General features: G+C 50.7%; 12 protein-coding genes across 12 annotated transcripts; 6 read left to right on the forward strand and 6 right to left on the reverse strand.

Moving 5' to 3' along the window:
- Positions 1-148: 148 nt before the first annotated feature.
- Positions 149-2,550, reverse strand: AYO21_06337 (hypothetical protein; the record flags this gene model as incomplete). The annotated part of the gene is made up of 9 exons (XM_022656298.1): positions 149-400; positions 460-720; positions 780-1,048; positions 1,102-1,353; positions 1,407-1,679; positions 1,731-1,840; positions 1,892-2,323; positions 2,377-2,451; positions 2,504-2,550. The coding sequence occupies 9 exons, from the start codon at positions 2,548-2,550 to the stop codon at positions 149-151; spliced, it is 1,971 nt and encodes a 656-aa protein (XP_022511461.1).
- A 1,498-nt stretch (positions 2,551-4,048) lies between these two features.
- On the reverse strand, positions 4,049-5,173 carry AYO21_06338 (hypothetical protein; the record flags this gene model as incomplete). Its single annotated transcript, XM_022656299.1, has 1 exon — positions 4,049-5,173. The coding sequence occupies one exon, from the start codon at positions 5,171-5,173 to the stop codon at positions 4,049-4,051; it is 1,125 nt and encodes a 374-aa protein (XP_022511462.1).
- Positions 5,174-6,519: 1,346 nt separating this feature from the next.
- Positions 6,520-6,933, forward strand: AYO21_06339 (hypothetical protein; the record flags this gene model as incomplete). Its single annotated transcript, XM_022656300.1, has 1 exon — positions 6,520-6,933. The coding sequence occupies one exon, from the start codon at positions 6,520-6,522 to the stop codon at positions 6,931-6,933; it is 414 nt and encodes a 137-aa protein (XP_022511463.1).
- Positions 6,934-9,986: 3,053 nt separating this feature from the next.
- On the forward strand, positions 9,987-10,835 carry AYO21_06340 (hypothetical protein; the record flags this gene model as incomplete). The annotated part of the gene is made up of 1 exon (XM_022656301.1): positions 9,987-10,835. The coding sequence occupies one exon, from the start codon at positions 9,987-9,989 to the stop codon at positions 10,833-10,835; it is 849 nt and encodes a 282-aa protein (XP_022511464.1).
- A 2,185-nt stretch (positions 10,836-13,020) lies between these two features.
- AYO21_06341 (hypothetical protein) lies at positions 13,021-13,350 on the forward strand (the record flags this gene model as incomplete). Its single annotated transcript, XM_022656302.1, has 1 exon — positions 13,021-13,350. One exon carries the CDS (start codon positions 13,021-13,023, stop codon positions 13,348-13,350), a length of 330 nt encoding a protein of 109 aa, XP_022511465.1.
- A 585-nt stretch (positions 13,351-13,935) lies between these two features.
- Positions 13,936-15,387, reverse strand: AYO21_06342 (hypothetical protein; the record flags this gene model as incomplete). The annotated part of the gene is made up of 1 exon (XM_022656303.1): positions 13,936-15,387. One exon carries the CDS (start codon positions 15,385-15,387, stop codon positions 13,936-13,938), a length of 1,452 nt encoding a protein of 483 aa, XP_022511466.1.
- Positions 15,388-16,285: 898 nt separating this feature from the next.
- Positions 16,286-17,338, forward strand: AYO21_06343 (hypothetical protein; the record flags this gene model as incomplete). Its single annotated transcript, XM_022656304.1, has 1 exon — positions 16,286-17,338. The coding sequence occupies one exon, from the start codon at positions 16,286-16,288 to the stop codon at positions 17,336-17,338; it is 1,053 nt and encodes a 350-aa protein (XP_022511467.1).
- A 143-nt stretch (positions 17,339-17,481) lies between these two features.
- AYO21_06344 (hypothetical protein) lies at positions 17,482-18,426 on the reverse strand (the record flags this gene model as incomplete). The annotated part of the gene is made up of 1 exon (XM_022656305.1): positions 17,482-18,426. One exon carries the CDS (start codon positions 18,424-18,426, stop codon positions 17,482-17,484), a length of 945 nt encoding a protein of 314 aa, XP_022511468.1.
- Positions 18,427-18,850: 424 nt separating this feature from the next.
- AYO21_06345 (hypothetical protein) lies at positions 18,851-19,496 on the forward strand (the record flags this gene model as incomplete). Its single annotated transcript, XM_022656306.1, has 2 exons — positions 18,851-19,275; positions 19,358-19,496. 2 exons carry the CDS (start codon positions 18,851-18,853, stop codon positions 19,494-19,496), a joined length of 564 nt encoding a protein of 187 aa, XP_022511469.1.
- A 633-nt stretch (positions 19,497-20,129) lies between these two features.
- AYO21_06346 (hypothetical protein) lies at positions 20,130-21,242 on the forward strand (the record flags this gene model as incomplete). Its single annotated transcript, XM_022656307.1, has 1 exon — positions 20,130-21,242. One exon carries the CDS (start codon positions 20,130-20,132, stop codon positions 21,240-21,242), a length of 1,113 nt encoding a protein of 370 aa, XP_022511470.1.
- A 427-nt stretch (positions 21,243-21,669) lies between these two features.
- Positions 21,670-23,156, reverse strand: AYO21_06347 (hypothetical protein; the record flags this gene model as incomplete). Its single annotated transcript, XM_022656308.1, has 3 exons — positions 21,670-22,777; positions 22,873-23,015; positions 23,067-23,156. The coding sequence occupies 3 exons, from the start codon at positions 23,154-23,156 to the stop codon at positions 21,670-21,672; spliced, it is 1,341 nt and encodes a 446-aa protein (XP_022511471.1).
- Positions 23,157-23,959: 803 nt separating this feature from the next.
- AYO21_06348 (hypothetical protein) lies at positions 23,960-26,049 on the reverse strand (the record flags this gene model as incomplete). The annotated part of the gene is made up of 5 exons (XM_022656309.1): positions 23,960-24,262; positions 24,325-24,764; positions 24,833-25,098; positions 25,149-25,586; positions 25,643-26,049. The coding sequence occupies 5 exons, from the start codon at positions 26,047-26,049 to the stop codon at positions 23,960-23,962; spliced, it is 1,854 nt and encodes a 617-aa protein (XP_022511472.1).
- Positions 26,050-26,397: the final 348 nt, after the last annotated feature.

Here is a 26,397-nt window from a genome sequence, read left to right on the forward strand (position 1 = left end):
GCATACCTATACTCAACTAGGATCATCCTTCTAACACAGACTTCAACGGCGGGGTATTGGGCAATTTCCTTATCCTGAGTTCCTCCTGTTCGAGATATCCCCATCACTATTCCTTCCCACAACATCGTAGTCCTCTACCGACACAAGTTTAGAATCGGTTGGCAATCCTATCTGCAATGCTGCTCCGGCGCCGACCGCCCTGGATAGCCTCACTTTGTCTGCGGATGGTCTCCACGAACTCTTTGTCGTTGTCGACATGACCATCAAATGACCAAAGTGAAGGGCAAGGACCTATCTTGCGGCGGAAGATGGTAGTCTTGATCCACCACGGCAGAACGGTGCCTACTTGATGCTTCATAAAGGTGCGGGTCGGAATGGCGAAGATATAATCAAGCTCCTCCTGTGCTCAAGGTCAGAAGTGTTACAGGAGAGGGACTAGAGGGTTAAGATTTGGTTTACCAAGGTCCTTTGTTTGGTTTCTGGCAACCAGAGGAAAATCATGACGAGTGCACAGATGTTGAGACCGGCATAGAATCCAAAGGCACCTGCAGGACTCATAGCGGACAGCATTCGCGGGAAAGTGATTGAGAGGACGGCTGCCCAAAACAAACAGGTTGCCACTGCCCATGCCATACCCACCTCACGGTGTGAGAGAGGGAAGACCTCGGCTGAGTATGTGAAAGGCACAGGACCTTCGCCTGGAGAGTAGAAGGCTGCAAACTGTTGGAAAGGATCAGTATAGTCCTTGTCACTGTGAGAGGAAGGAGTTTTTGACGCACCAAGTAGATGAAAAGGGCGACCAGACCCAGATGCGCTGAACTTGACGATGGAATCAAATAGCAAAGACCTGCAGCGAGCAAGGTCCATGCCATCTGCGGGAACGTGAACAACAGGAGCGATCGGCGGCCGAAGGTGTCGATGGTCCAAATTGCGGGCCACGCAAATACAAAGTTCACGAGCCCAAAGCCCCAGGATGCCAACAGTGAGTCAGTAACAGATGCACCGGCCTCGGAGAACACAGTGGAGCTGTAAAAGGCGATGATGTTGACTGTGCTTCGATTCAGTACATCGTCAAAGCTAACGAAGACTCATTGTACTTACTCCCGCACATTTGTTGTGCAATCATCACGGTGAAGGATGCCAAAGTGGCTCGGCGAACTCGTGGAATCGTGAACAACTGAATAAAGCGCGTCACATAGTTGGTCTTCTTCTTGACCAGGCTGGCCTCCATGCGCAGTTGAGCAAAGATGTAGTACAAATCACGTGCGGCCTGGAGATCGGTGTTTCTGAGACGCTGGAGTGATTGGAAGGCATTGCGGTATTTGCCCTTCTTGATGTACCAGCGGGGAGACTCTAGAGGCCTGTTAGTTATCTAGTGTAGGTCGAAAGGTGTAGGGTCAACGCACCTGGGCAGAAGTAAACTCCGATGAGAAGAGGCAAGGCGGGGATCAGAGCAGATCCAAACTGAAGGCGCCACGAGATGGAGCCGGTGTCCTTGACAGCCAGATTGGCACAAGTGCCCAAAAATATGCCGAAAGCTGTCCACATTTGCCAACTCATCACTAGGCCACCTCGAACCGACGCAGGTGCATTTTCTGCGCTGAAGATGGGGACGGTTGAACCCTTACAGCCCATCCCAATGCCGAGCAGAAGTCGAGTGACGAGCAGTTGATCCCACGCTTATAGGGTGTCAGCAAAGGAGTCCACACTCATGCCAGGGATGTACTTACTCTGGGCGACAGCAGAACCAATTGGGCTCAGGAAGCAAAAGACGGCAGATACAAAGATGGTTCCTCGGCGACCAAAGTAGTTGTTGAGGGGGTCAGAACACCAACAGCCACTTTAACGGTGTCAGTATCACAACCTGCCATCGTGAGTCTAGGTGGCTTACATGAATGCTGAGGCGATGTAGGGACCGGCGTTTATCAGGCCTTGGTACCACTGATTGCGTGCTGCGTTCGGGTTGGGTTGTCCATTTGCCAACTGGTCGCTGATCGGAATGCCCAAAGCATCAGGGAAGGAGAGGTTGGCGCCATTGGAGCCCGTCTGATCCCAACCCTGTACGGCTGCTCCGATAGAGCAAAGGATAATGGTGAAGTAGAGCGACTTTGGTTGACGCCACTTGTGCAGGACCTCGTTGCGAATGGCTTCTTTCTCCGGCTCGGTAAGACCTGGAACGCTCTCAAAGGCAGGAGGATCCTTTGCGACAAGCGCGCCCTTTACGAGGAGGTCTGTGAGGTCCGTGAAGTCATTGCTCCTTGCGAACTCCTCAACATCCTTGATGACTTCCTCAGTGGAAAGGTGAGCCAAGGGGTTTTTGATCCTATCATTTCTCAGCCACAAATGTAGCATGTAGGCGGCAGGAGGTTGTCCTACTTTGCCGTTGCGCTATTCTCCAGGTCGATATATGTCGTCTCTTGCTTTTCACCCACATACTTCTCATCGTCGCCGCTTTCCATGTCAGGCACATTGCTCTGTAAGGCTAGGCAGGGCAGGTGCTTACCTGTTCGTGGCGGGATCGTGCGTGATCTGAGGATCTTGCGATGCCATATTGGTACTGTATCCGGTGGTAGGATAGGTTGGCAGGACTGATTGTAGAAGAGAAGAAGACCCTTGGAGGGCTTATTCAGGTTTATCACTTCCAACTGGCAACCCACATGTTCAGGCGGGGGCAGACACTCATCGCTCACAATCTCCACGGGGTCCCAGCGAGCGAGCAACGGACCCAGCTGGGGGGAGGGAAGATAGATGGCGACCTTGCATGGCTGGCACGCGCAGCGTCTTCGATGAGGAAGTCGGAATGTACATCATGCCCCGCAACCATGGGGCCGGGGTCTCCAGCAAAACGTTCTGTTGCCAAAGCAGTATCTGTAGCAGGATTCTCGGTGGGTCGGAGGGCCAAAGGACGGTGATATTGGCAGCTCTTGTTGGTTGGATCACTCACATGTTCTAAACAAAGGGGAAATGATCGAGCAGATCCATCGGAACGACTCCGGACCAGCGTTACAACGCGCTGAAGTCTCGGATGCGTAGATGACGATCGTCTACACAAGAACCCTTGGCTTTGTGGATGATGGTTGTTGTCCGGTCTTGACTATCTTGGATTCTCTGCCAATTGCGCTTAAGCTTTCTTGGGAACACTTGGGGTCCCTTGTATTGGATGTGTCGATCTTGACTTTGTATAGCAAACCCGGTGTGATCGCTAGAGGCTCCTGGGACGGGTAGGCGGCATAGCCGTCAGCGCACGACGACGACATTGCGCATAAGGAATCCTCTACTGTAACTGTCAGCAGTAACCCTGGCGCATTGAAGGAATCCTTTTGCGCTGAATTTAACAAATTAATAGCCGACAAAATGCAGAAGCGATACTCGCATGGAGTGCATCAAGCCCAAGGGAGTTTGTAGACAATCACAACGAAGCGTGTCCTGTCCGTCTTTAGGCAACCAACACGAGCGGCTGTGGAGTCTACCTTGAAGTTCCTAAAATGTTCAATCATGCTCGTTCTCCGGCTGGATTGCCGGTTTTGCGCTGATCTACGGGATTTGATTGATTGTCCCACGTCGGTTGTAATGCCCCTCGACAACAAAAGCCGAAGGTTCGGGGAAAGAATTTGCGGGGAAATAGACAGCCGCTGCTGTTCATGACCCTCACCCCCAGATTTGCCGCCCTTTGGACTGATGCAGACACTTGGTAGAAAGTTCACATTCATGACGTCGGCGGACCGCAGGGGGTTTTTGACCCCAGATCGACGTCTCGTGTCAAAGCATAATGAAAACGGCAACACCTCCCGATGACGAGATTGAATAAATGTATTGAGGATGGCGGGAGACGTAAACCGTTCCGACATTCCGACGAACCACAGGGCGGCTGCATATTATTGACGGTGAGGAATGCAAACTGAGTCATTGAAAGCGAGGCTGCGGTGGAATTCTGATCTCATCACCAAGGTTAAGATTTGGACTGAATATACCCTGTAGTCAATACAATCGAGATCTGGCCACAGATGAGCAAACCATACAGACTCCCTAGAGTGAGGAGTAAAGTCATTCACTCCTTCATTGACATGTCTAGGACCAGCTTGCCACCGACGCCCGCGTGATAGTCGGTCACCAATTGGTTGAGCTTCGGGAAGGGATATGTTCTGGTTTTTGCCTTCACGCCCTTCTTGACGCAGAAATCAAACATGTCTCTCATGGCTTTGTTGGAACCAATTAAGCTGCCAACCACGCGAATGCGACGAAAGACCAGGTCGTCTGCTGAGATATGGAACCCCTCGGGTGGGAAAGATACCAGAACCAAGAGGCCGCCGTTCTTCAGCAGCTCCATCCCGTAATCGAAAGACTTCTGACTATCGGGCAAGATGATTACAGCGTCCAGTCCCATCTCGGATAGATGCTGTCTGCCGTCCTCTGTGCCCATCTCCTGCTTGGCCTCTGCTGCGCTTTTGGTCGAGGCGTCGATAATCGTAGCACCGGTCTCCAGGCTTCGTGCCAGTTCCAGCGCCTGCGACGCTATGTCAACTCCAGTTGTCTTCAGGCCCATGTTGGTGGCAAACTGCAAACCCAAGTGCCCAAGCCCTCCTCCGCATCCCATGACCCCTACTCGCTGGCCAGGCTCGAGCTCACATTTTCTCAGTGCCGCGAAGATGGTGAGTCCTGCGCACATCAGTGGTGCAGCTTCCACGGCGGTCATACTGTCGGGAATTTTGGCTACTTGTCGTGAGTCCACCACGGCGTACTCTCGGAAACCTCCTGGTTTACTGCCTACGCCAAGACCGCCGCCAGCGTTGGGGCAATAGACAGAATAGCCAGGCTCATCGGGGAGGGGGCCAGAAGGATTCTGGCACTCGAGACATCTCCCACAGACATGATTTCCACGGCCCGGGACAGCCACGCGGTCGCCCACCTTCAACCCCTGTGCAGGAGGCTGGTCAGCCATGCGAACGACAGTCCCGGCAAATTCGTGGCAGCCTATGTGTGGAAGAGGTGGAGGGCGCATTTTTCCCGAAGCGAGGACTGCATCTGTGTGGCAGTATGAAGCCGCATCTACTTTGATGAGGATGTCATGTACACATTCGATGGCTGGCACCGGGAGATCGCGCAGTTGATAAGGCGTGTTGTACTCCTCCAGTACATGGGCCTTCATGATCGCCGGCACTTGGTCGTGGGCCATTTTCTAGAAGATACTGGTATTGCAGGCACTGACCAAGCTAGCCAAGATCTTGATCCGGAAGAGCGACGATTGCGGAGCAGAGGATCTGAATGTGATAAAGACATTGTAAGATGATGCTGCGGTGGCTTTGTGGCGTGAGAAGTTCTCCAACAATGGGGAATTGTGGGTGATACCTCCATATCAGCTGGCTTGAAGCTGTGGAAGCTGGTGAGGCTTGCGGATTGAGGGGGAGCTGGGGAACATGAATGGTACGACGCGGACAGGGTCTCGCTTGGCGCGATGTTCTCGGTACCTGCTGCATACCCATCTCGCCATCCATGCTTATTACCATGTCACTTTATCCATACCCGGCTCGGTTCGCCCCAAGTGTCATGTATTTGACCATCTTGGAGCCTGATGCTCAAGACAACTCGAGCGTCTGGGCGCAACGAAGGGTCTTACAACAACAACCAGACAGCACCGACACCAGTCTATCCGAATTTCACATCAACACCTGTCGCACGATTTAGTCCGCTGTACTCTCCCTCCTTGCCTCTCTCCCTCCTTAGCCGCCGTCAGCCCGTACTTGATTGGTACCTAGTATTCTACGGAACACGGAGACCCTGCCCCGGCCCACACACAGGCTCACCGTTGATGGCCACCATGCAAGTCAAAGTAGGGCAAACGGACTCGCTCCTGATCTCGTGCGACACCGGGTGTGTACCTGACCTCGAGCTCAAGTAATACAGTCACTGACCTGGTCATGCGAAACGTCACACATGGGGCCGGGCTTGAATTCTCACATGAAAATTACCCCCAGGTTTGCTGTGTGCAATATCACGCGACGCGGGCTCGCCGCCACCAAGACAACCTCGAGATGAGGTATGGCAGGATCGGTTGGCCCCAGGGACGGACAAGCCCTGACAACCCACGAAGGCTTCATGATCTCAAGATCAAAATTTCGGTCATGGAGTCTGCAAAATCTATTATCGTCGATGCTACACACCGAGACGTTGCCTCCAAGCACAACTCCGGGGCTAGCTTCCGCCAACGATAGCAAAACCGTGATACCTCCCCTTCCCGTCGCTCTTCAAGACCAGTTGGAGATCCCTCCTGCGGTCAAACCCGTTTCAAGATAACCACTAAACAGGCGAGATCACACCATTCACTCATCGGGAATGCTAATTTTGCCCTCAAGTCATTGGAAGTCCGGGTCGAATGCCGTCGGTGTCCGGGTCCATGTGGCACCCATTGTTACAGCCTCGTTCATTGGCCTTTCTGTTTCCTATCTACCAGCATAAGAGCTTGAACTCGAATGATACAGCTGTGTACAACAAGAGTTTATTTAACTGACGATGACAAAAAAGATGAAGACAGACGCTGCCATCATCATCGTGGGCGCCCGGGCCTTTGGATTGACCACGGCGTATGAGCTGGCTTCTGAAGGCTATCACAACATCACAGTCCTGCATCGGCATGTTGCCCCAGTAAGGAAAGAGTCTACCTCGTTTGAGAGGTATGCTAAGTGTCCAAAGGTTGCTGACGGCTCGAGCGTAGACATCTCACGTGTGATGCAATTCGACTATGCAGATCCAGACTATCTTCGCCTCGCCTATGATGCGTATAAGAAGTGGTCACAACGTCCCAAGTACAGCCACACTTTTGGCCCGTCGGCGTTTCTTCTCACCAGCAACACGAGGAGCCCGGGCACTTACATCGACAGGACCACGGCGGCATTGGCCAAGGCAAGTTCTCCCATGGAGGAAATTGGACACTGCTGAGGCCTCCAAGCGCCTGTACCAGGTTCTCAGCGGGCCCCTGACGGGTCCTAATTTTGAATGTTACCAGCACGAGCAGGCTGGCTGGGTCGACACTGAGAACGCCATCACTTAACTCCGCAACGAATGTCTCGAACTCAGGGTGTCCTTCGTCACAGGCCGGGCTGGAACTATGGTCGGTCTCCAGGCGGACAGCACAGGCAAGGTCACTACGCGGCGAACCCCGCTGGCACACAGGCGTTGGGAGACTTGCTCGTTCTCGCTGCCGAGCCTGGACCCAAAATCTCGTTGACATGCACAATTCAGTCTTTTCTACTAGCTAGGTCCTCGCATTTCTCCGTCTGACAGACGCCGAGATGACCAAGTACCGCAATCTCCCCATCTGCATCAACTTTCGACGGGATGGTTTGTTTTCCCTCCCTACCCAGAGACAAACTTCCTGAAAGTGGTCGTCCATGGCTGGGCCTATACGCGGCTGCTGGGTAGTGAGGAGGTCGCTGTCCTGGACTCCAAGATTACCAGCAACTCGTCGCTATCGCTTTGGATACCCCAGGGCACGCAGCGTTCCAATTTCGTACCTGAAGATGGAGAACATCGGCTCAGAGAGGGTCTCAGAGAGGTATTTCCAGAACTCGCCGACCGTGCATTTGATAAGGTGACCGTTTGCTGGTGTACGGATACTCCTACAGGGGACTGATCATGGATTTTCATCAAGCTCGTCTTAACATTTTCATCGCTGGTGAGGGCAATGTGCAGTAAGTACAAGGACATGTGATTTGAGGAAGGCCACTGACTAACCGTGCCACAGGCGCTTTCAAGTTCCTTCTGGTTTTGGGAAGATACGTTAGCCTCTTGATACACGGGCGTCTTGAAACTCGGTTGGCGCACAGATGGCAGTTCCGAACAGAGTACAAGTCACACGAGCGAAGGAATAATGCGTTCGAGGGTGACGGCAGTCGAGGGGACCCGCGAGACGAGAGGTGTCACTTGAAGAGCATGCTAAACTATAGTAGCGTTCATAGTCCCGTGAATTGGCTTTCTTGTTTGGTCCCCATGCCTGTCCATCACAATTACCACGAGATAACTAACTATCGAGCTTTGTGAATGTCGCAAGAGGGATCGTAGCGGCGTGTCGACACTCGTCCATTCGAGGTCAACTACCATATAGGCTGGATTTGCTCTGGAATGCACCAGTGTCGAGGTAATGCGTTGATGGTAGATTGACTTTTCATTGTGGAACAGGCGGGCTCTTAGAACTGCAGAGCCGTGATTCAGTGGCCGTGTCCCCGTGCCGATATCGGCGTCTCTTTTGTGAACTGGTGCCTTTAGGCTGGAAAGTATCACCGCGAATCTACTGGGAACAGACACTCCTGATAAGACCTCCGTAGAGTCAGATTAAACGACGATAGAAGGGGGATCCAGAGGACTCCAGTACAGACAGACACTCGGCAGCCAGGGACATTCATGAGTGAGCCCCTAAATTTATAGGCGTAATTGCCACTAAATTCCCTTCCCATGACGCCTCTACAGTAGGTCCGCAAAAGTCACCGGACACTAGGCCCTTAGCACCCACACCACCAAATAGATACAGATAATTCAATTGATTATTTCTCAACCACCATCGCTCCGTTTGTTGTTTAGTTGTTATAGAGATGCCTTCGAGACGCGAATATTCTGATTTTAAGCGCGGAACAGTATATGGCCTTCATTTAGCTGGGAAATCTGTACGCGAAATCGCGAGTACTACAAACATCCCGAAATCAACAGTCTTAGATATCCTACGGAATCCACAACCAGATAAGAACGCTCGTATAGGAAGACCTAAAAAGATATCTAAGCGTTCAGAGAGACTTATTCTACGTACTGTAAAGCTCTCACCGAAGATCTCCTACGTTAAGCTGAGAAAAAGGCTTTAACTTGATGTATCCGATGATACTATTTTACGCTTACTTAGAGATAATAATATCAAGAAATGGCTAGCGAAAAAGCGTCCTAGACTTACAGAAGAACGTACTAAGTAACGCTTTAAATAGGTAATAGCCTATAAAGACTGGACGTAGGAGGATTGGCTTAAAGTCATCTAGAGCGACGAATGCTCTATTCAACGCGGCAGTGGTAATAAGCGAGAATGGGTCTTTCGAACGCCCTAGGAGAAGTGGGATAAGGATAAGATTACTGAGAAAGGCATGACTAAAGACGTCTTAATCATGATCTAGGTAGCGATCTTTAGCGAAGGCGAATCGTCCGATGCCTACATTCTTTCGCGTGACTAGGAGTCAGCGAAAATGGGCTACTTAACTAATTCCTATATCTAGGTCCTTACCGATAACATCCCGTCGATCTAGGAGCCTAGCAGGATATTCATGTAGGATAACGCGCCTATTTATAAGGCGAAAAAGGTTATAGAATGGCTAAACGATAATAGAATAGATGTAATGAAATAGCCACTATATTCGCTAGATTTGAACCCTATCGAGAACCTCTAGTTCGAGCTAAAATGCCTCGTTAATGCCATCGATCCAGGCCTTCGCGATACAGTAGGAGACTCACAGGAGGTCCTTAATCGCTTTACAAACGCCATCTCAAGGGCCTAGGTAAGTCTGGACAAGAAAAAGATTAAGAATGCTATTAAGTCAATGGACGAGAGAGTCAACGTAGTTATCGAGGCTAAGGGCTGGTATACACGGTTCTAATCTGGAAGATGCGAGATTCTGAAAGTACTTCTCTTAAGCTATCGATTAATACTAATTGTACTATTCTACTATAGTAAATATATAGAAAAAAACTACGAAGTGTATGGGGGGGTAGTACTCAGGAAGCGTGCCAAGGGCCTAGTGTCCGGTGACTTTTACGGACCTACTGTAAACGAGAATCTTGGAGCGGTTAGCGTATTTGACACCCTCAAAAGCATCAGACTTAACCGAAACACTTCACTAGGTATGTAGGTACCTACCCAGCAACTACCGAGGTAGATACCTGGAGTACCCAATCGAAGCCACAGGACATGTATCAAATGGTCTGCTCATTCACCATTTCTATCTCAAAGATTGTTCGTCATGGCCTCATCGTCACCAGCAGACTCGTCAGCAAGATCATTGTCATTTACCTCATTGAACGACGAAAAGCCGACAACTATTGTCCTTCTCCACGGAGGCTTCACATGCCGCCTCGAATTTGCGCTCGTGCTTCCGCACCTCTCTGAGTACCATGTCCTCGCCCCTGACCTACCGTTGCATTCTGCGTCACGCCACATTAAACCGGGCACGATCGATAACTCAGCCTGCTATGTCGCACAACTCATTCGATCGCACGCCCATGGCGGAAAGGCACACGTCGTTGGCGTCTCCATGGGAGGCTACATAGGCCAGTGCCTCGCCTTGCACCACCACGACCTCGTCCTCTCACTCTTTGTTACAGGTGCTGCGCCAGTGGTCGGAATACGCCTGTTCATGGCGCGCTGGACAAGGCTGACCTATTATACGATGAGGTTTATGCTGCATTGGCTCCCTGACTGGGTTTACCGGTATCAAGCTTCGCTACTCGGCCTGAAACTTAGCGACGAATTGGTGGCTGAGATGAGGGACAACATCACTTGGGAGTTGGTCCAAGATATGTTCCCGTGGATCTTGTCATTCACCCTGGATCACGTGCGCCAGTTGAAAGTACGGACACTGTCTGTTGCGGGGGCGCAAGGGGATGATGTGCCTATGATAGAGAAGACGGGCGAAGCGTTGAAGAGCAGGCGGACTGAACAGGACGTAGCGTGGCCTGAGGATGGGTCGGGAGCAATTGTGCTAAGAGAGGCAACGCATGGATGGGACATGCAGTTTCCAGAGCTCTTTGCCCAAGGGGTATCGGCCTGGGTCAAGGGCGAGAGATTGCCCAATGATTTTGAGAGGATTTAGGAGCTAGAGAACTCTATGGGAAAAGATGTCGCCATGAGATTGACGTTTTAATCGAATTTCGGTGCTAGAATTCTAAGACCAGCGCCAAGGACGGCTCGCATTAGGGATCTGCTTGGTGGCAGAGACTGAGGCGCTTTGACACTGATGAAGGACTGTATCTCAGAACTGAATACCACGTCTCCGTCTAATTCGGCGAGTCGTGGTCGACGCCAGCTAACCAACTCCGCCCCGGCACGATTTCCTCGATTCGTCGCAAAGAGCACCGCAGATCTCAGTCGTGTACGCCAGAGGACGTTTTGTTGAAGGACACTTCAGGAAATTCTGGGCTCGGTATGTCGAGCAGATTTGCGTACTTCGCTTCTAGTATCTCATGGAAGAATCAAATCAATAGATGCAATGAAGGCCTCAACGGCCGAGTCAGTCCGGTTTGTCCCCAGAAGCTGTGGGAGGACCAGGAAGTCGGTTAGCGGGTTATGCACCGGCCCATCTGGTAAGGTCAGTTCTCCGCCAACGAGACCTTCCACGCCGGATGGTTCCCTGCAGTAAATAGGAGGTACGGACGACTGCTGATCATGGTGATCTCATCTCCCTAGAGACCTCCATCTATGTTGCAGCCGGCCCGAAGTCGTGACTTCGCCAGCAAAGCACCAACAGCTTTAGCACCTCCCAAGGTGTGTCCGAATATGACCATTCGGTCGGTGTCTAGCGAGGGTATTCCGAGTTGCTGGCAAAGGGTACCGTTGGTCACGGTGTCAAATACGAAGGAGACGTCCGCAATGCGAGGTTCAAGTAGTGTGAGGATATTGTCCGTGATTGTAACATGGAGTTATGCCACATAACTGTTGTCTGTGTACTCGACGATTGTGCCATCATGGGCATGATCTATCACAAGTACATTGAAACCCAATGAGGGGACCCACTGTATTATTATAGCGTATACCACACGAGGGGCCAAGTAGCCGGGAGAGAAGAATAGAAGCAGTGCAGTGTTGTTCTCTGGCGGCTCCGGGCACACTTGTAGCTGGAAGTTGTCGAAGCTTATATTTGGTAGGTAGCATGAAAATAGGTCTGTAAATGCTGCCGCCGACGTGACCGGTACGTAGGTGATGTGTTCAGTCTGTAGATAGGTATTTAGCTGATGTAGTGTCAGCATCAGCCGACGTGGCTCATTGCAACACGGTGCAAAATGGTTCACTCAGCTCATGTCTGTCCGAGGAAAATGAGCGACGCGGACATTAGCCGGCCCGGAAGGAGTTGGAAGAAAGGTTGCTTGGACTGGAGTGCCCAGAAGGCAGGGTGGTACAACTAGAGAGCGCACCATGGCCAGGACCTCACAGGTGGTGGTTGTTTACAAACTACCATATTGCCCTCAGTTGTTGGGGCGATTTGAGCAATAATATATAGACTACGGGGCATTTACATTGCTCACTGGAAAGCGCGGGGTAGCGTCACTAATCTTGAAAGTAGTTCGAAGGGAGCCCGGTGGTTTGAATAGTCCTGAGCGGCAACAGACAACAATGGACAGTATCTTACAGACCATTCCGTCATGTCCTCCGGCCAAGGTCACCGAGACTATATCGGCACTTGATCAAGTCCAGATTTGAGCGCTTTGACCGTATGCCGAAATCCGTGGGCCGGTGTAATTGAGATGACATGGATGAAATAGAATATCACATCGTGTCTATTCTGCAGAGACCACCATTACCAATCAGGGTTAAGCTGAAAAGGACCCGGTTAGAAAGGTAATCGTAAACGGATATAGAATGGCCCCATAGACCCGCAGCTCGCCGCTCCACATCACCGAGTTGGGATAGCGCGTGCCATACAGCGCACGACGTCGTGGCGTCAAATGCATCAAGTTTTGCACAAGTCGAGGTGCGTCTAGCGATTGTGACGACCCGAAGCACAAGTTGTTCTCCGATGAGGAGATCAAGACCATGGTCGAGGAGGCAACTCAGGCTCAGCGGTCAATTGCGGCGCACGGTCACGGTCTGGCAGATATTAAGGCAGCGATTCGAGGGGTTCCACCACAATCGAGCACGTAACCTGTCTAGATGACGAGGCGATTGCGCTGATGAAGGAGAAAGGGATCAACTTAGTCCCTACCCGCGAGATTATGGACGACCGCTTAGCCACAGCCACTTAAAGAGGGCATTCGAGAAGCTGAAACCAGTAGCAGAGCAGCATGCTAACGCATACCGGGCTGCGGTGGCTGCCGGCGTCAAGATCGCCAGCAGGTCAGACCATGGCATCAGCAAAAGAAAGCCCAGTAAGTCACGGCCACAACGGTAAGGGTCTCGAGCTGGCGGTTCAAGTGGGCGGTATGACCCCCTTGAAGGCGATCGAGGCATCTACAGCCACTGCTCCAGAAGTCCTGAGCCCTCAAGCTCTCGAAACTTGCATGTTGAAGGCAGGTTATGATACCGATTTCATTGCGCTGACGTCCAACCCATTGGAAAATGTCAGTGTTGTCGCTGACCCAGACCATGTCACACATATATGGCTCGGAGGATAGGCAGAGAAGTCTCCAGAGAAGCCGATTGTAGTCCTGACCCGGACTGAAGAGTGACAGAGGCTCTCGATGTACGTGATAGGCAAACATGCCTGAGTTCCGTGTCGCTTCTGTATCTGCAGACGTAAATCGGTCGATATGTTACATGAGTAAAATACAGAAAATGGTCCTCTGACTAGAGGTAACGAAGTGATAGATTATGTCAAGTGAAGTATTTTATTTCATGCTGAGAATCCATATCTTCGAAAGCCTTGTCTGATCCCCTCATCCACGGGATACGGGACGCGGGACATGGAACTTGGATCATCTGCCTAAGATTGTCCACTCAAGAATCACATATCTCTCAGACGCAAGCTAGTAATTAGCTACTGGTCATGGATGGAATTGTTCTAGCTGCCTCTATCTATCTAGCAATCGGAAAAGAGTAAGTCTCTAATCGTGTGAATGTCTTGTCACATTTGGAGACGAACTCTGCGGTTCTGCTGGTCCTTCTAATTTGGATTGCTTCAAAGGTATAGATCACTAAGACCCTTGAAGTAAGAGGCATCATATGTACATTGACCTTGAGACCTGATCCAGTGAAGCCCATTAGAGAGAAAGAACATAGTCTGGGTGGCGCGATCCTAGCTGTGCCGCACTAACCCCTTCGTTGAGCCGATAGTCTCGACCGCCGCGAGCTCTCAACTTGTTCTCTGCATGATTCAACCACATCAACAGTACAGATAGTGCAACTACCATGACAGTCATAGCCAGTTCCACGCCATTAGCAACATTGGTCTTTGCATTTGCGTAGGTGAAGGTCGAAATGATTCCGCCAGTCGTCCCTAGCGTCACGGCAAACGACATCCCGGTAGCACGGACATAGTGAGGCTGCAGATTACCGATCAGCCAGGATGTGGTCGAGTTGATGATCGGGTAGATCGAGCCCGCGACCAAGAAGAGCCCGAAGTATCTCACTGCGACACCCTTGCATGTCATCTGGATGATCCAGCCGATGATCTCAATACAGCACGGGCCAAGCACAAAAGGCCCGCGGATGTGAACGTGATCCGCCGCGATCGAGGTCATGAAGACACAAATGGTGCCGAATATGTACGGAGGCACGCTGAGAAGCTGAGACTGGATCGTGCTGTACCCAAAGCTTTTGATGATGGCGGGGGAGAAAAGGCTGTAGGCGTAGATGTTGCAATACGTTCCGATGCTAATAGTGGAAAGAAGGATTGTGTTCCAGTCCAGAAGCCCTAGTTTCACTGCTGCCCAGGTGAACTTCTCTTGTTCATGATTGACGTCGATGGTGCGGCTAATCTTTCCTGACCTGATTCTGGCCACCTCGCGCTCTTCTTCGGTCAAAAACCTGGATTGGCCTGGCATGTTAGGTAGGATGAAAAAGCAGACAACCCCGACGATCATGGAGATGGCTCCTTCGATGAAGAAAATCCATGGCCAGTGCCTGTAAGATCCGACTTGAATTTTTCCGAGACCAGACGCGAGTAGGCCACCGACTGCACCACTCAGGGGTGCAGCACAGTAGTAGACAGCCAGGCGTCGCTGTAAATGATCGGGTGGATAGAACATGCCCATGTAGATGGCGATACATGGGGTCAAGCCCCCTTCACAGAGCCCGAGAAGACACCGGACTGCATATAGTTGAGATGCAGTCTTGACGAATCCGAGGCAGATGGTGCAAGTGCCAAACAAAAAGATGCTGATGCAGAGAAAGGGGCGAGGGCCGATGATCTTGAACACCAAGCCGGCCGGAAGGTCGACAATCAAGTAACAGATGAAAAAGAGAGCCAACGCGACACTGTAGCTTTGGCCTTGCAGCTTGAGGTCGGCGTTCAATCCAGCAATGCTGGCGTTCCCAATACTAGCCCTGTCCATAAAGGAGAAGAAGTAGAGAAGAAACAAGCATGGGAGAATGCGGAAGTCGAATTTTCGGTTCAAGACCTTTTCAGTGGCAAGCTTTCCCTGCTCGTTCACTTCAGCAATGTCGAATTCGAGTTTCACCCCCTCCTCAATGTGTAGGGGAACTGCAGCCATTGTTTTCGCTTCGGACGACATCGTTGGAAAGGAGACAGAAAGGTAAGAGACTGAGCAAGTATCAGATATTGCAATGTCCTGATAGAAGAGAAGGCAGAAGGAAACCACAGCAGACTCTGGGGCAAGTTTTATAACTTTCCCAGGAGTCGTAGTGATTGATATCTCGTGAGTTACTTACCCAGGAAACGGACTTTTCTGTATAAGACAGGGTCGAATCCAATAAAGACGAATGCATTAGCAGGAAGCTGGGGAACCATGACCCCAGATCCACCGGAGCGAGAACTCGGCCTTGGCTGAGCAAAGTTTGGCCCAGACGGCGCGCTTTCGGTACTTTTGGCATGCGACGGGACCACATGGAAACTCCGCCATGGAGTTGCTGGTGAACTTAACTGACCTCGGGTCGGTGCTTTTTGCCCTCGAGAAGCCGACCATGTATTCCAGAGTCCAGCTCATTCTCCTCCCGAGAGCGCCGAACCCTGTGTACGTCTAAGTACCTCGTTCAGTGCTGTCTTTCTCGTGCTGTGATTATTCTCGGAGGACATGTTTGGCTAGAAAATATGCTGCCGGTCAGAAGCTTAGGGTTGCCCCTGTTTCTGCCGACTATTCGGGCAACCTCCCCATAGTGGCGGCAAATACCACTCGCGGGTTGCTTGTCAAAGGTGTGATGCTGGTCAGAGCGGGGACCACCGTTGTCACTTTGAAATGAAGAGGACAGTTTCCATCGATCATTCTTTCTCGCGTTTCATAGCTTGAATTTAGATACCGTAAGTAAGCTGTACGGGAGTCATCAGCATACCCATCAAGTGTTCCTTCGTGGACTGTCGCGATTTCGCTTGATATAAGACGAGTGACGGACCAAGGTAACACTGATAGCTTGTTTGGATAGTTCATCCTCATAATGACGGTTCGCAAAACTGCCCAGTGGGTGATTGACCCAAACAAGGGAATCGCAGCTCTTCAACTTCAGGAGAACGTTCCGCTGCCTGACTTGGGGGAGACTCAGTGTCTGGTTCGCATCGAAGCAGTTTCCTTAAATTACCGCGACATTGCCATTGCCCTGGGCCGATACACATTGCCGTTGGCAAAAAGCTTTGTTGCCTGCTCTGATGGCGCAGGAGAGATCGTTGCCATTGGTTCTGGAGTGAAGCAATTCAAGCTGGGGAACAGGGTCTGCATGAACTTCATGCAAGACCTTCAGGATGGCATCGTGACACCTGAAATCCGGCAGAGCTCGTTGGGGAGTCAACGTGACGGTGTTCTGCGACAATACGGAGTATTTGAAGAGACGGGTCTTGTGTTGATGCCCAAAAACTTCTCATATATTGAAGGGTCCACCTTACCCTGCGCTGCCCTGACTGCCTGGAATTGTTTGTTCGGCCTCGAATCAAGGGCTCTCCAACCAGGGGATTTCCTACTCACGCAAGGAACCGGCGGTGTCTCGTTATTTGCGATCCAGCTCGCATTGGCCATTGGCGCGAAGGTCATCGCCACCACTTCGACCGCAGACAAGGCAGAGAAGCTCAAAGCATTGGGCGTCCAACATGTCATCAATTACAGGTCCAACACTGACTGGGGAGAAATTGCAAGATCTCTGACTCGAGACGGGCTTGGCGTGCATCATGTCGTTGAAGTTGGCGGCGAAAATACAGTATCTCAGAGCTTGAAAGCCATTAGACCCGAGGGCGTCGTGTCTATGGTGGGGTTCCTCGGTGGAAGAGGGAATAGTGAAAGCCTACCCAACATCTCTTGGATACAGCGGCAACTCTGTATTGTCAGAGGGATGAATGTTGGTCCGAAGAGTATGTTTAATCAGATGAACACGTTCCTCGAAGAACACAACATCAAACCCATCGTCGCCGATCGAATATTCAAATTTGAAGAAGCGCCGGAAGCCTACAAAGAAATGGAGAGGCAGCATTTCTGGGGCAAGATTGTTATTCAGGTTCAATGAACTATCCACTCGAAGTATAATTTCAATCATGACTTGGAAAGGAGGGAGAGGAGGTACGCGAGTAAGAAGAACTTGTTGGCAGGAAGAGCCATGTATTTACTCTCTGTTATATCTATCACAGCAATAACATATGGGTTGTCGCTTCAAGCCCCTTCAACAAAAGATTTGCCTCCTGCTGCATTGTCAAAAGCCATACGCTCTTGAAGACCCAGAATATTGAATAGGTACTTGACACCTGCCCTCTTTCGAGTGTCGCTGGCAACTGGTCTTTGATTCTTCTTCAGTTCCCTCATCGCCTCTCCCACCATTTCCGTGACTGCGTCTAAAGCCACGGAAGGGAAGATCACAATCTTGAAGCCCAGCTTGTTGGCTTCCTGAACACTGAGGTGGGGAGTGATACTTCCAGCCACCATGTTCAGAAGGACAGGCGTGGGAGCTAGGTCTTTGCAGACACGACTGCATTGTTCCATAGTAGTCATGCCCTCCGGGAAAGCAACATCGGCGCCCGCCAAAACAGCATTTCGGAGACGTGAAACTGCAGCCTCATAGCCTAGTGATTGGATCGAGTCGGTACGTGCGATGAGAACAATGTCTGCTGAGCCTCCAGACACCTTGCGCATCTCATCACGGGCCAATACAGCTGCCCGGATCCGAGTCAAGTATGTTTCTTCATCCACCAGCTCTTTGTTTGCCAGATGCCCACAGCGCTTGTTCTGGACTTGGTCTTCAAGATGCATTGCCGCCACGCCAGCAGAGATATAGGCGCGGACCGTTCTGGCCACCATCAGAGGTCCGCCATAACCCGTGTCGGCGTCTGCAATAACGGGGACTGAACGGTCCAGTGAGGCAATCATTCCAGCATTTTCCACCATATCGTTCATTGTCGCAAGGCCGAGGTCTGGCTCACCCAGCCTGGATGCTGCGGTTCCGGCTCCGGTCATATAGAGCGCATCGAAGTCTTCTTTCAATGCCAGTCGGGCAGTGATGCCGTCGTATACCCCAGGACAAAATATGGTCTTGTCTTCTTGTAGGAGCTTTCGTAGTTTATGGGCAGCTGGCATACCCTGAGACTCAGAAATAGACCCCATTGTCGTTGTTGCAAGAGCAGCTGCAATGGACAGCACGGATAGAGGAGACTGTATACTTGAACCCTTGTCTGAGACACTGCAATATGTTTCAACTATAAAGCACCTACAGATTTCGCCTAGGTTCCGACTTTTACTTCGTTCCAACAGAAGGTGGGACTAAAAAAGGCAGGGGAAATGAGGTTGGTGACCGACACGTTAACAGGCCGAGAAGTCGGTGAAATTAGTCTGTGAGACGTGTGGTTAGTACATTGGAGAAGGTGAATGTCATGGATGTGAAAAGCAACTCATGGCATGGATTCTAGCTCGACGAACAGAAAATAGTACTGCAGTCGCGGCTTGACATAGAAAAGACACCTTGGGCGAACAGGAAAATCCACCCACTCTTCCCACAACACCTCCAGAATTGTTTCACTACAGAAGAAAGATGGAACAATTGAATCATCTCCCTCCTACAAGAAGACTCGTCACAGGTCACGATCGAGATGGAAAGGCTATTTTCGAGTTCGATGATCTACTCACGCCCGTCAATCCAACTCCAAAAGGCGCGAGGTCCGATCCCTCCACACCTCAACCAGTTGGCGCCACACTGATTCATCGTACTCGAGAATATCCGGTCAAAATCCAAGGTGGAAGAGAAGAGCTCACCGTGGACAATATACGTCGAGGCCAGGGCGAGAAGGGAATAGTCTGCCAGATTGTGGATGTTCCTCCCACTCCAGATGGCGCAAAACCATACTTGCACCGCAACGAGAGTCTCGACTACGGTGTGGTGCTGAAGGGGTCACTACAGTTACTCTTGGACGACGGAGCTGTCGAGACTTTGAGAGAGGGAGACGTGTATATTCAAAAGTAAGTGTGACTGATGGTGTTTATGGCCCATCAGCCCCCCCAGTATTGAAGAGCGCCACTGTTGCTGACCAAACCATTACAGAGGAACATTCCATGCCTGGATGAATAACTCCGATGACTATTGCCGTTTTCTGACTGTCGTCATCCCATCTCAGAAGGTCAAAGTGGAAGCGACAGGAGAGCTTCTGGAAGTCACGAAAATACCAGGATTGAGTGACTGATACATTGTAAAGAGTGTCGGGAAGCTAGAAGGTGACAAGCCTGGAAGAGCAGATATGATTGTGTGCATCAATGGCGTAATGACGAACCTATACAAGGGACGATGCCCATGTTACAGAATTTGACGTAGCATTGCGAGATACGAGCTGTGAACAATCCCTCCCCCCATTTCAGCCTGGCCTGGAATGGTACCGGCCTTTCTTCAGGGTCTCAGTCCGCGTCACAGAGAGTAGTGATTAGTGAGAACAAGCGATATTGATAGATGGTCTCCGCAGTCCCAAGGACTGGCCGAGTTTTCGGACAGTCTAAATTGCGAGTCCTACGCCCACATGGAATTGATGAACCATATCGTACTGAACTTGCTACATCGCACGGAGCAACGGTGCTGCGAGTTGTCGGCTTTGCAGGATGCCACGGCCTCGCAGGGATGATCTGCCGGTCAAACATACCATGACATTCCATACTGTGAGGTTTGACACAGGAACTATACCCTGCGCGTTTCTCATATTCACTGACTTTTAGGGATTATAAGGAGCAATGCCTACCTGACCTCTTTGCCTCAAATATCGGACTCGACTACCTAGCTATACCAAACTCCAAATATTCACGGTATCATCTCGAACCTATTCAACAAGATGATCTCAAAGACATTACCTGAAGTGGACCACTTTGTCCCTGTTGAGCCAACCAAAGAGAAGCTCGACTATGCCGACCTCGATATCTTAGATTTCTCACTCTACAAAGACACTCCCGCCGACAAAAAGGAACTTGCAAAACAAGTCCACAAGGCCATGACCTCCCATGGATTCTTCGTAATCGTCAACCATGGAATCAGTGAAGAAACTATTGAACGCATCGTCGATATTGGCCACACCATTCTGTCACGCACCCCCCAAGAGGAGAAAGAAAGACTCAGAGCAGATCTCACTGGGAAAGGAGAATATCCTGGGTTCAAACCTCGCGGGATGTGGAAGACACTCGGGGGTACCCCGGACAGGATCGAACAGTTCAACGTGCACAGGGATATGACAACCCACGAACAGCCCAAGACATTGGAGCCATACCGCGAAGAGGTCCAAGAATTCATCGACACAGTCCACAAAGATATCCTCTACAAGATTCTGAGACTCTTCGCCATCTCCCTCGAGATTGGAGACGAGGAATTCTTCGTCAAGGCTCACAGCTACGACAAGCATGACGAATCCTGGTTTCGCTGGATGGAGTACTATGACATTCCAGCCGAAGGGGGTGCAGACGAGAAGAAGCTATGGCTTGGTGGTCATCAAGACTTGACCTCCATTTCACTCCTGTTCAGTCAACCAATGGCGACTCTACAGGTCCGGGACTATGGCGATGAATCACAATGGAAGTTTATCCCTCATATTCCTGGCGCCATCATCGTGAATGCAGGCGAGCCGATGATGTGGTGGACGGGAAACTACTACAAAGCGGCCGTTCATCGAGTGGTTGAGCCCCCCACTGACCAGAGAAACCATGATCGCAGCAGTGTCTTCTACTTCGTTGTTCCCAATGATGAGGTGGTCATCAATACACTTCTCGAAGAGAGTCCTGTTCTGCAACGCCATGGAGTACGGAAGTGGTTTAAGGACGGAGAGGCGCCCACGAGCAGTGAATGGGTGCACAACCGCATCAAGGCCAACCTGACAGCACATGTTGTAGCAAAGCATGGTGAAGGGAAAACCAGTGTTCAGAAGATTGGGACGGTGACCACAACGTGGTACAAATGAGTGATTACCACAGTCAGAATGCAGTCAAATTGGGTCAAGTTTTGTAAATAGTTGTTTACCGATAACAACTCTTTTGTCGATCAATAGTTTCCTATTGCAACCAAATGCTGTAAGGTTCCTAAATCGGACGCTCACAAGTACTGTGGCTACCCCATCTCAGTAGGATCTTACATCATGGAGAGCGAAATCGGTTCAGAGCCAAGGACGCCAGGCCCATCAAATACCTCATGGTTCATGAAGTTGATAGGAATGGAGCCTGTTCTTCATGGTTGCTCATACCATTGTCAAGGAATGAAAGATCGTTCTCCAAAGATACGGATTTCCAGCTCTCTACCGAGTAACATTACGGTGATATAACGGTATCTGCTTCACTTCAAGCGAGAATTCTAAGTACAGGAATCGGACACGAATCGGGATTGGACTTGGTCTAGACCACGAGCAGCTTGCGTCCGGCATCAGTAACATTCCCTAGATCTCGACACCGATCGGCCAACGTCTGCGCTCTCTCCGCCGGCAAGAATGGAGAAATCTCTTCAAGAAACCTCCTCGTAACTGCCGGTCCGTCCAACCAGGGCACATCCGGTGCCGCCTCGGTGATCACAGTGCCGTCCCTGAAGAAAATCTCAATTTTGGCGGGTTGCAAGCCCTCTTCGTAGCTCTTTTCGAATTCTGGGTTTGTAGACACGGACATTTTGCCCATGAGGGAATTGACCACTGGGTCGTCGACGCATGTTGACGTACCATCGTCGAAGCGCCCAAAGACGAGGCCTGCGGCGACGCCAAACTGTATACTAAGTTTCCCGCTGGATTTGCTGGGGAGTGGCCCGGCGTCATCGCACCCAGGGTAAGCGAGTGCACCGGGGGTTGTGGTGATGTGAATCTTGGAGATCTCATCTGCATTCGCGGTTTTGGCCTGGAAGTCCTTGTGCATCTTTATAGCAATGGCGGTGGAGGCCTGCGTGAAGTTGCAGCAGGATACAGGCTTGAAATGGGTTTCGAGGATCCCTCTACCTAGGGGAGAGGTTTCAATCCAGCTTCTGAACCGACCAGAGGCGTTCGAATCGACCCCGAGAGCGTCAAAGTAGCCATCCTTGCCCTCGAGGACGACATCACTCACAGGGAACTCGTTCCGGCCAAGGTCGTAGCTGGTGATGGCTGCTGCACTTGCTGACCCATTATGAATATGGATTTCTCTGCCTCCCGTATGTGCCCATGCGTTAATACCACATACCATGTTGATTGCCAAACACAAAATCCGCATGGCTGCCTCATCATGCTCAGGTGGACTGCCTGCAATGAGAGCTCCCGCCGCAGCGAACGAGCCGACCAGAGCAGTGCTGCGAAAGTGAGTATTGAACTGCCCTCCTCCTCGAATGGAATATCCTAGCGCTGCCCCGACATCGTACCCTCCCACGATTGCCCGAATGAGTTGCTCACCCGTCCAACCATCGCGTTGGGCAATGGCTAAGCTGGCAGCAATGACCATAGAGCTCATGTGCGAGCATGAGTCAAGGTGCATATCATCACGAACTGTGCTGTTGCCCCAGATCTGTCAGTGTTTTTCTCTGGAGAAGCTTCGGCAATCCGATATGGGACTGATAACAGTGGAACACGTAAAGAGACATCTCACCTGTTTGAAAGGGCGGCGTGGATGAAAGCGGCTGTTTCAGCAGACATTGCTTTGTCACTGCCGAAGACAAATGCTTCGGGGTTACCAGCATGAAGCTGTGCGTACTTGAGCAAAGGCGGCCCGAGATCACCACCAAGTCCAGCCTGACAAGCTCCAAGGAAGTCTAGGAGACATTGAGACACCTTGTCTCTTACTTCCTCCGACAGCTCCTCCGAGGAGACTTGTGTAAGCCGTTCCGCCGCGAGCCGGGTCAACGGTTGTCCTTTGTTAGGTTGCGAAATCATGACATATACCTATGGCTACAGGAGAAGCCTCAATTGGGAACTCGTGTAAATCTTTGTTGAAATGAAAATTGGGCGGGGCCGTCTGCTGACAATAGATGGTAGCGAAGTTCACCACTGTCGATTGAAATATAATCCAACAAAACCCACTCAAGGAGCTGCATGGCCTGATGCTTGATTTATCCACAAGTCGACACAGCCATCGAGGGGACAAAAGGACAGGATCGTGTCGGAAATCGATAGAAGGGCCGTAAAGACGGCATTGCCGCGGGCCTGAATAGTTCCCCCAGAGAGGCAATCCCGTAGTGTTCTGAGCTTTTCCTCCTCGCCACGTTTCGGAGTTAAATTAACAGCTCTGCCTCTGGGGGAGCAGGAATGTGAGGCACAGCCCCACTATTCGTAACCCCGTCTTTCTCCGGTTTTGGGGATCAGTTCCATAAGGGAGTGCTTGGCATCGAGGAAGAGTTTCCAAGCGCGCCGAGTTCTCGGCCATACTGACCGACAAGTCGGCGACTAGAGACCACCACAATTTCGGCGGAGATGGACACATGCAATGTTCAGATGTGATGGTAGAGTCATTTCCAGCAGATTGACCAGGAGTCTAGACTCATATTCATCTGGAGAATACCCCATGATACCAAGGCGCCAGAGTCGAAGGAGATAGTCGTCATGGAGAAAAGTCCCACTTTACTTTGTGCCCATGAGAACTTTCTGTCGTCATACTGAGCCGACATGAACCACTGCGGGATGGTTTGAAGCTCCCGTTCCCGCTCAAATGAGAACTTTCAGGGTCAAGCCGGACGTAGCTATATTGACACGGCAGAATCTCCGAAGTCGTGAGATAGTTCAGTGGACAAAAATGCGGTAGTAGACCAGTTCCATTCGGAGAAAAACGCATCATCGTCGACCCCTAGATGTGCGCCGCCGCTGGTATCGAAGTCGGATACTTGAGTGGTAGCCTGGTGAGCAGAAGAGACAGCCTGTGTGTTAGAAACCAAAGGCCTCTGGCTTTGAGCGTGATTGCCACTGTTTTCTTCCGAGTATGGGTTTGACTGTCCTAAAAATTCTTGCCGCCAATACCAGAGACAGTCGTATACCACTCCCATAGCCTGCGACGCCATACAATTAGCCTGCCATATTCTATAGCAGAAGCGTGTGTCTCATGGCTTACCCCTCTCGTCCGGATTCGAACCTTGAGGCTGTCAATCGATCCATCATGTCGCGTAAAAATGCGTTTACTTCGCCATAGCTGCGACAAAGTTGCCGCCATTCGAGCGTTGAGATCATTGTTTTTCAGGGCTCTCTTCTTGAGTATGCGAATCGCCGCGAAGTAAGACTGTTCTCCAAGGGTATAGTCGATTGTCGAGCTCAGTTCCGGACTGCGGCACACCCGCAGTATCACCATGGCAGCGAGGGTGAGAGTCCTGTAGAATTGTTCCGAAAGATAGAGAGCATAGTCGTCCTTCTGATCTCGAGACGTGATATTGTCAATAAAGGCACAAGCCACATGGTGCACCTCGACCAGATGCGAAAGATTTGAGGGCAATTGCTTCAAGATGAAGAAATAATAGGCTCCGGTGTGCAATCTCGCAGAGGTGAAATAAATCTCGGCTGTCAACAATCAGTATTGTATTGTAAAACAGCGAGTAAGAGCGAGGAAGGTCAACAATATGCCATACCAAGCTGCCCTTGTGTCTGCCGCTTGAGCTTTAAAATCTCGTCGTCGTAAAACTTGATCATAGCTAGAAGCTGGTAAGGCCTCTCAACGTCTTGTTCTCCATATCCGCCTTTCATTAGAGTTTGATTGGCATTGGACATCATGTTAGCAAACTGAAGCATCCAAAAGACGGGTCTGCTTAGAGAATCAAGAACATCTTTACTCTGTTGTTCCAGGTCGAAGGCATCTTCAAAAACGTGATGATGCAGGCCGCAATGCGTATTGACACTGAGCAAAATTCAGAATATATTTGTAAGGAACGCGCTCTGGGATCTTACGTGCTGCAGATCAGTTTGCACCATGCCCACAAAGTGGCGAGAAAGATATCGCTGTCGGTGTCTCTGATCAAATGATTGTGTGAGAAGTCTTGTCTTCTGCTGAGCATGTGTAGACCATTCTGTTGGGAGAGCTGCGTTATAACCCCTGCATAAATAGGCGAAGGGTCATCCGATGCGTTCTCCATAGGTAGAGGCCAAACACAGAGCAGGAGTAGGGCAGTAATAGTTGGAATATATTCGGAAATCCTTGTTGTTGCCAGTGCTGCCAAGTTGGAGACTTTGGGGGCTAGCACTTCAAGCAATGTGGGATCAAGACTGTATCTTCTTGAGCCAGTCACTATGATGGTCCAGAATAGCAATGGGGAATATTGGAAGCATTCGCGGCAGCTTTGCTGTGGGTCCAGGATTGGTATGATCGAGTGATAATGGCTGAAGTACCTGTTTGTAGTCAATATTGATCAGAAATCAGGCTAGGTATGAAAATCAGTACTCACAAGGAATAGCAATCCTCCAGCTTTTGAGGCTCAATTTCGAGACCATCAAGAGGCGGAGAGAAAGCTGGGATGCGAGCGCTAGGTTCGACTAATGAAGCGATAGCAACAGGCGAAGGATGGTAGGAATATTGAAATGCAGGTGGGTGTCCAGCAGGATTGTATGGAGCGTTTGAAGTGAGATCCTGGCGTGGGTCAGGCTCTGGAATTGTGGTCATTGCGGATGGATCGTTAAGCGATGAAAAGAAAGGAGTGAGCCGGGCGTCAGATTGCGGTACCACTGAAGAGGCGATGGACGTGGGATGGTAGAGACGTGAACGTGCTGGAGGACCAGGAGGCATATTTCCGAGTTCTTCTGCGTTCTCTGTAAGTTGTAGTGCTCTTCGAAGTCCGTCTATTTCACGCTGCATCTTCGCCTTCCTACATCGTAGTCAGTCGGAACGACAACATGTCGAAGATAGGAGGTACAAACGATCGTGTTTTTCGCCTTGTAAAGTCCGCTATGAAGTTGCATTGGACGCCCGACTTTCTACACTTGGAACAGGGCTTCGAGTAATCAAGATGCGCATCGCATCTTATCTAGCAGATGTGAGCTGCTTCCTGGGCTCCCCCAGAGATAACAATGACTTGGATCATAGAGACCAGACTTGACTCACCTTTTGTTGCCGACACTCTTCACAAGCTCTGGGCCTTGTCGTCGCTGAACTTGATGCCGACATAATTCTCCAACCTTTCAGTGTATGTGTCCTTTGAGCAAG

The sequence above is a fragment of the Fonsecaea monophora genome (genome assembly GCF_001642475.1).
Source record: "Fonsecaea monophora strain CBS 269.37 chromosome Unknown Scaff43, whole genome shotgun sequence".
Lineage (NCBI taxonomy): Eukaryota > Fungi > Ascomycota > Eurotiomycetes > Chaetothyriales > Herpotrichiellaceae > Fonsecaea > Fonsecaea monophora.